The sequence below is a fragment of the Diabrotica virgifera genome, chromosome 8 (assembly GCF_917563875.1).
Source record: "Diabrotica virgifera virgifera chromosome 8, PGI_DIABVI_V3a".
Taxonomy (NCBI): domain Eukaryota; kingdom Metazoa; phylum Arthropoda; class Insecta; order Coleoptera; family Chrysomelidae; genus Diabrotica; species Diabrotica virgifera.
In genome coordinates, this window is record NC_065450.1 from 63,283,035 (window position 1) to 63,291,597 (window position 8,563).

General features: G+C 33.9%; 1 protein-coding gene across 1 annotated transcript in view; it reads right to left on the bottom strand.

Annotated features, from left to right (window-relative positions):
- Positions 1-7,844, bottom strand: part of LOC126890756 (palmitoyl-protein thioesterase 1) — a 47,800-nt gene extending 39,956 nt beyond the window's left edge. Inside the window, exon 1 of the mRNA XM_050659926.1 lies at positions 7,655-7,844. Within this exon, the coding sequence (XP_050515883.1) occupies positions 7,655-7,748 (94 nt within the window). The 5' untranslated portion in view covers positions 7,749-7,844. The remainder of the gene's footprint in view (positions 1-7,654) is intronic.
- Positions 7,845-8,563: the final 719 nt, after the last annotated feature.

Genomic DNA, 8,563 nt, shown 5'->3' on the forward strand with positions numbered 1-8,563 from the left:
ATTAACGTCTAGGCATCTTTGTGTAAGAACATTCAAACCGAAGAGAGCTTCTCGAGTACCTAGTCCTTTTCTGAACCCCATCTGTGTATTACTTGACTCCAACTTTTGATAAACTCGGTTCTGGATGATTTTTAGAAATATCTTTAGTAGGCTCATTAAAGATATTGTTCGATGTTCTGAACATTCTTTTGCATTGGATTTCTTTGGCAGTGTAACGAATGTAGGCAGCAGCCACTCTTGAGGTATAATACCTGTATTATATACTGTGTTAAATAAGTGCAATATTATACCTATTGATTCATCATTCAAGAGCTTTAGTAATTCAGTAGGAACCTCATCGGGTCCATTTGCCTTTCCAGTTTTGGAATTTCTTAGTGCCATTTCTATTTCACATTTTAGGATTTCAGGTCCCGTTTCACCATTTACCTGGATAATGTTATTTCTGTTGTCCTCAAACAATTCTCTTATGTATTCACTCCATCTATTAATTTTTTCTGTTAAGTCTATAATACTATAAAGTCTATAAGTCTATAGTCTATAATAATATGAAAAAAATGGAAACCGTCAAAACGCGAAATCTGCAATACCTGGGGCATGCCCTATATGGTGAGATATACGACTTACTTCAATTGATTATACAAGGAAAGATCAAGAAGGAGAAGAATGTCATCATTGCATAACTTAAGTAAATGATACGGATGTATATCAGTCGAACTATTGACAGCAGTCATATCTACATAAGATCAGAATAATAGCAATGCCATTATGATTGCAAACCTCCGTCGCGGAGATGGCACGAGAAGAAGAAGAAGCATTTGTAAAGCTTATGGAGATCTCTGTGATTTTCCATTTTTCTCAGTGTAGTTTTTTATTTTAGAACTCTGTTCAAAATAAGTTCAGAAAAAGGTCAGGAATGTACAGAAAATGTCGCGTCGTTTTTATGATGTGTAAAAATAGAAGTAGAGAAGTAAATTTTTGCCACCTACAACGATGTACAATATTTTTAAATTCATACGGTATTTAAATATTACGCACTCGTATAATATGTACCTATATACAGCTACCTAATATGTGTGTAGGCCAATGTCACATTCTTCTGACAAATACAGCTTGTAGTTTTAAGAGATCATGAGCTAAGACAGGTAAGAGGTTAAGTAATCAATTATTTAAGGCCAAAAATAATCATTTTGAATGAATTTGTAGGTAACACATAAGTAATTAGATGGCGACTTTGAAGGCTGATTTACAAATTATTTGTTGCGTAGAAAACTGTAATAAATCTAATAATTCTTAATTTTCAACAAATGTTAATAACCGTTGTAAGAATGAACTTACCAGCTTGATATTGGGTGAACAATTGGGTTTTATAGTGTTAAAAATGTGGTTAAAATTTCAGAGTGATTCATCAAAATATTTTTTAATCTATTCATTTTTTTATCAGACACATTATTTGCAATAATCAGTCAGAAAAAAAAACTTACAGTGATTCTATATATAGGTACCTACTATCGGTTACAACGGTTTCCTTCCTGCCAACTTTTCTTCGGCCTACCTCTTCTTTTTCTACCTTGCGGTTTCCAGTTTTGTACTTGACAATGATTCTACGGGTAGCATTAAGAGGCTACAGTAGCGATCAACAGGTAGCAACAAACGCGTTCCAAGATTGCGGCTCTAATTTTGAATATTTTTTCGAGATATTTGGCACACATATTCGTAATATAATAAAGAAAGGCGGTACAGAGCCCAATTTCAGAAATATGTTAGTACGTGGAAATTACTCTATAACTAAATAAAATATTGAAAAATGGAGCCTGTACCGCCATTAAGAAGAAAAAAAAATAAACTTTCTTCAAATAAACTTTTTATCCCATGACTAGATTTTGTGTAATCTTGGAACTACTAAAATTTTTTATTTCTAACAAGAAATCGAACATATTATAACTAAAAACTAATTAGGCAACATAGAGAAATTATCAGTAGTAATTGCACAAGAGCTCTGAAATTCTATATTAATTTCAGAGGTCGAGTGCAATTTGTTGCGATTATTTCATGAATAAAACTGTTCAAAACCATAATTTTATTGTAATTTATTTATGTAAGTACCATTAAACACACAGTATTTATAAATATTTGACGATTGAAAGTCATCACTTTTATAATTTTTAAAACATTAATTGTCATTAATGTCACTGAATGTATTATTTCGTAGCAACGAAGGGCAACTGACGTAATATACTTAACGACGGGAGATTATCAAAAATTATCGATTTAATTCAGATTTCTGTAGGTTTCTATTGGTCAGAATCTCCTATGAATGAAATAATCACTGTCATTTTGACAAACCTGCGTCAGATTTTCTCTAATCTGTTCTGTCATCTTTATCGATATCTGTTCAGTGCAGTAGTGTGTTAATTTAAGAATTCGTTATTGTTGTTTCATAGAAAAGTAGTGTTTATTGATAGTTAATTTATTATATAGTGCTAGTCAAAAGTCCGTACCCCCTCGTATCTTTTGAACGGTTTTACCTATAATAGTGAAATTTGGAGGGAGGAAATAAACAGACGTAAGCTTCTTAACTAGTCACAAAAAAACCCCTAAAATTTTTATATTCACCCCTGCCCCCACCCCTTTGTCGGCCACGCAGCGTTCCGCCCCTGGAGATTTTCCTTAGTTACGTCATGATCTACCTATTCCCAAATTTTGGTGCACTATCTTGATCATGAGCTTCACAAAAAAAAAATAATAAACACCGCGACTTTGACCCCTTATAACTACCCTCGTCCTCCATTCTGGTTTCCGCCCGTTGGGGACAGGCATGTAAACAACTAATTTAACATATCCCCGTATAGTATTTCCATATTACTTATCACGAGCAAAATCCGTTTCTATCTCTCCGACTATTAAGTTTGATCTCAGCTAATATATTGTTGTTTTAACAATTTTCTCTTTAATTTTGGACCTTGTTCCAGGGGACCAATACTTCCCCGGAATAACCAATTAGTCCAGAAAGCCACTGCGCATCCGCTAGGAAAAATATTCTAATTCGGATTTTTTGCACAATCTTACTCAAAAAGGACTCCTTTTAACAAATTTGCATGTTGCCAGGACCAAAAGGTGGTCAAAAATTTTTTAAACGTTTTTTTTTTTGTTTTTTTCCTAAAATTATTTTTTTTGCATGAAAAAAAGTTTTTTTAGGTTTTTTGGATCATTCCAAACAGAAAAGGTCTTTAGTTACTTTTCTCTAAAAATGATTTTTAGTTATAAATGAGTTTTTGACATATCAGCGATTAAAAATTAAAAAACTGCTAAATCGGCCATTTTTAACCCTCAAACACTATGTGAAAAACTTAAAATTTTAATGTTGCCAAGGTAGGTAGATATTCTTTAAACATCGATTGATGAAATCCCGAAGAGTTTTTTGTAATACAATATTCAAAACTTCTTTGTTTTTTAATTGCTAATCAAGCGTGCGCGACACTATTTTCCACCGACAGTATGGTGCAAATGAAAGGAATAAATTCGTTATTTCGTAAACGGGCGACTTTAAGGAAAAATCCCGAAACAGGTTGATTTTTATTTTTAAGTTATGATATTGTGGCATATATGGTATACTAGTGACGTCATCCGTCTGGGCGTGATGACGTAATCGATGATTTTTTTAAATGAGAATAGGGGTCGTGTGGTAGCTCATTTGAAAGGTTCTTCAATTCTTTATTCAGTAATGTAAACATTTACATAATTATTTCTACAGGGTGTCCTTCTACTTCTTTTTTTGTCAAATAATTTAATTTAATAAAAATTTTTTGGACACCCTGTACAAATAATTATGTAAATGTTTACATTACTGAATAGAGAATTGAAGAACCTTTCAAATGAGCTAGCACACGACCCCTATTCTCATTTAAAAAAATCATCGAAAATAAAAATCGACTGGTTTCGGGATTTTTCCTTAAAGTCGCCGGTTTATGAAATAACGAATTTATTCCGTTCATTTGCACCATACTGTCGGTAGAAAATCGTGTCGCGCACGCTTGATTAGCAATTAAAAAACAAAGGAGTTTTGAATATTGTATTGAAAAAAACTCTTCAGGATTTCATCAATCGATGTTTAAATAATATCCACCTACCTTGGCAACATTGAAATTTTCAGTTTTTCACATAGTTTTTGAGGGTTAAAAATGGCCGATTTCGCAATTTTTCAATTTTTTAATCGCTTATATGTCAAAAATTATCATTTTTAGAGAAAAGTCACTAAAGACCTTTTCTGTTTGGAATGATCCAAGAAACCTAAAAAAACTTTTTTCCATGCAAAAAAAAATAATTTTAGGAAAAAAACAAAAAAAAACGTATAAAATATTTTTGACCACCTTTTGGTCCTGGCAACATGCGAATTTGATAAAAGGAGTCCTTTTTGAGTAAGATTGTGCAAAAAATCCGAATTAGAATATTTTTCCTAGCGGATGCGCAGTGGCTTTCTGGACTAAATATTTGCCTTCGTTTCGCATAACGTGTGCGAAATACTGTAGTGTTCTACATTTTACTGTTATCAGCAAGGTCAGGTTGACAACTCGTCCTTCATTGGTAACTCTTGCGGTCCATGGAATTTTGAAAACTCTTTGGTTTATCCACAGCTCAAACTATTCTTTTCCTTCAAAGTAAGTTATCAATCGAAGTAGCACAGAAAACGACAATAAATATCGTTCCCATTCCACCAGATTGACAACAGGTGGAATACTTTCTTTGGTTACAACCTCCCGAGATTTTCAAAATTTATAAATCATACAGGATGCCGAGGAAATTAAGATGAGAGAATATTAAATAATTCACAACCCATCTGCTCAGCGTGGTAAAAGTTCCAACAAGGAAGATTCCTTAGTACTCAACAAAAGAGTAAATGAATTAAAACGTAAAAACATTTGCAATTTCTTTGCAACACGAAAATGCAGCAGATGCATAATACTCTGGTTAAATTGGAGAGTGCAGGAAGTCTATACCGGTTTCGGAGGTTTTTTCCTCCTCATCAGTAGTCCAATATCCTCTTCTCTCAGATTTCCCCAGGTATCATACTTTGGGCCTTTCCGAATTGCAAAGAAAGAAATGCCGCGGATGAACTAGAGCCATCTACCGAAAAACAAAATAGGTTATCAATCGAAGTAGTACAGAAAACGACAATAAACATCGTTACCATACCACCAGAGTGACAACAGGTGAAATACTTTCTTTGGGTACAACCTCCCGAATTTTTCAAAAATTATAAATCATACAGGATGCCGAGGAAATTAAGATGAGAAAATATTAAATAATTCACAACCCATCTGCTCAGCGTGGTAAAAGTTCCAGCAAGAAAGATTCCTTACTAGTCAACAAAGGATTAAATGAATTAAAATGTATAAACATTTTCAATTTCTTTGAGGAAAAAATCTCCGAAACCGCTATAGACTCTTCCTGTACCCTCCGATTTAACCAGAGTGTTATGCAGCTGCTGCATTTTCTGTTGCAAAGAAATTGAAAATATTTATACATTTTTCCTCTTTTCCTTCTTCTATGGTTTCCGAAATAGTTCACGCCTCGACTAAGAACAATAGAAGACAGTAAATATAGCATGAGTTTGTTGAGTTTATTCTGAAATGAAGAAGTAATTTCTTAATTTTTACAAATCCAACATAAGCTCTGTCAATTGGGCATTTTTTCCCAAAAAATGGTCCAATTTTTCAATCAATGTACAACTCAGTTATGTGAACTTTGACACCTATTCACTTCTTCTTTGTCAACCATTTTTTATCCCCTCCTGAATCTCCCACTGCTTCCATCTTTCTCTATCTTGCGCCAATCTAATCTACTGTTTGATTGCCACTGCTCTTATTCTTCTTCTTTTTTATGTGCCTATCCGTGACGAATGTTGGTGATCATCATGGCAAACTTCACCTTATCTGCAGCAACGCGGAAAAGCTGCACAGATGTTGTGTTGAACCAGGTTCTGAGATTCTTTAACCAGGATGTTCTTCTTCTTCCTGGACCTCGCTTTCCAAATATTTTTCCTTGCAGGATGGCTTGTAGGAGGGCATATCTAGATTCATTTAGCATAATGTGTCCAAAGTATTCCAACTTTCGAGATTTGATGGTGGTCAGTACCTCTCGGTTCTTCCCCATTCTTCTAAGGACCTCCTCATTTGTGACCCGATCAGTCCATGGGATTTTAAGAATTCTCCGATATAGCCACATCTCAAATGCGTCCAGCTTTCGGCACATATCCTCGTTCAAGGTCCACGATTCATCACCATAAAAAAGGACAGAGAAGACATAACATCTCAACATTCTTACTTTTATACCAAGAGAAAAGTTGTGGCTCTTGAAAAACGCGCCCATACGGTTGAAGATTGATCTAGCTTTTCCGATGCGCGCTGTTATCTCTTGGTTGTTGGTCCATTCTTCATTTATTATGGTGCCGAGGTAGTTGTATAGTGTCTCATTCTTTTTACAGGGGTTTGGTTAATATAGAGTTGACCTTCTGTTGACTGCTTTTATGCCATCTACCTACATATTTTAATATGTGTCCACTTTTATCATCATATCTGGCTGTGACCAGCTGAGCGCCATTTGATTTTTGTAATTTCTTCCACGATGTCCCTGATGTCTTATCTCGGTGATTCTAATCTTGCCTTTCGATGATACTCTAAGCATATTTCGTTTCATCGCCCTTTCCGCTGTTTACAGTGAATAAGTAGTTTTATCATCTTCTTCTTCTTTTTGTATAGACATGACTGTCTGTTTTTTCAATGTGCCTCTAGTAAATTGTCGTTCCATAGTTTTCGTGGTCTTCCAATTGATCGTCTTCCTATTGGGAAATCGTGTTCCGCCGTCCTTACTGCTATATTTATTGTCATTCGGCTTATGTGTTCATTCCATTCTACTCTTCTGTTTGTTACCCAATTTTTAATGTTCTTCACCTGGCATCTCCGTCGTATATCTGTATTTCTGGCTGTGAATAGTTTCATCGTGAATATTATAACAAGCTGATTTGTTTCGATTTTGTACCTAGATTATTTCATTTTTAAAACTGAAGCGTTGAATAAAACATTTTTAAGTAAAACTGATACAATTTGAAAAAAGTTAGTTATAAGTTTTAGACATTGAACCTTTACATATTCAAGAAAAACATAAGTGCCAAACTGATTTTTGTAGACTTTGTACATATATATCCTAAAATGAGTAAGATACAATGTATAGATATCCATTATCTATTGATATATTCAAATCGCCTGATTACTTATCAAAATAATGCATAACAATATATTATTATATCATATTTATTTAACCTGGTAACATCCTATAAAACTTAATAAAAGAAGTTATTTGTTCCAATTATTTTCTAACAGGGCATTCTAAAGAAATAAATTGTGTGTATCCCGTAAAATCCTTTGCGAAACGTCTATGCTTACCGGGTATTGTTTGTTTTGATTTTAATTTCACACAAGACACACAGGTATATTTAAAAAAATTAATGCGGTATGCGGTATCCTGAAAGTTTATCCCCCATTTGATATATTTTAAGAAGCATTTGTTAGTATGATGTATTACAAAATTTGAGCTTTTATAATACCTTAACTTATTATAATAACGATAATAACCTATAAAATGAAAATGGTTCGCTTACCCATGCCATGCCACAAAACTATTGGAGGCGCTTTTGAACTAACATCACAAGTTAGATAAAGGATACTTAACAAAACAAGGAGACTGGTGGTCATCTTGGATATTTGTTCGATATTGAAGTATTATCATTAATAATTTTATATCATATCATGTCTCTTGAATGTTAATTATTGTATTGTACCGACACACGTTGCGCGCGCAGTTACATGGATACAATATTGGCAATATGTCCATAGTCGTACGCAAATTTAATTTGACAAGGAGTTAAATGTTTTTATAAAAGATAGTTTTTCAGAGTTCTGTTAAATAACCTAAAGGTTGAACACCTTATCTTTGGTAAAATTAAATTTGTGTGTAACTTCCTCCCTTGCTTTGCAAGGATACTTTTCTGTTGGAGTTCTGACTATCTCCCGACAGTTATCTTCGAACGCTAACCTGACAACCTCTTGAAATAGTTTGGAGACCCTGTCTCTAGGTCCAATGTACATATGTGTTATCGTCTCTTTATAAATAATAATAATTAGCAGTAAGTCCATGGTTTGATTGAGCAGTTTCTTCCATTCCTTCTAATCCATTGGTTTCATCATCCAGTTTGTGACGTTGAGTATTTTTCCTTCTTTTATATCCATTTTCCACCTTGTTCTGGGTCGACCTCTTCCTTGAAATCCTCCTATTCTACTTGATAGTAGCATTTTCGGTAGTCTACCCTCTGACATCCTCTTTATATGTCCTAGCCATTTTAGTTGTTATTACTTCTAATATAGTATGTTTGGCTCCCCATCCATATAACTTTCTCACATCTTCATTTGTCTTTCTGATCCAAACGCTGTTCTCTATTAATTTTTCCTCCAAATATTTTCTTTGGTACTTTTCGTTCCCATACCTGCACCATATCTTGGTTTTTTTCTAT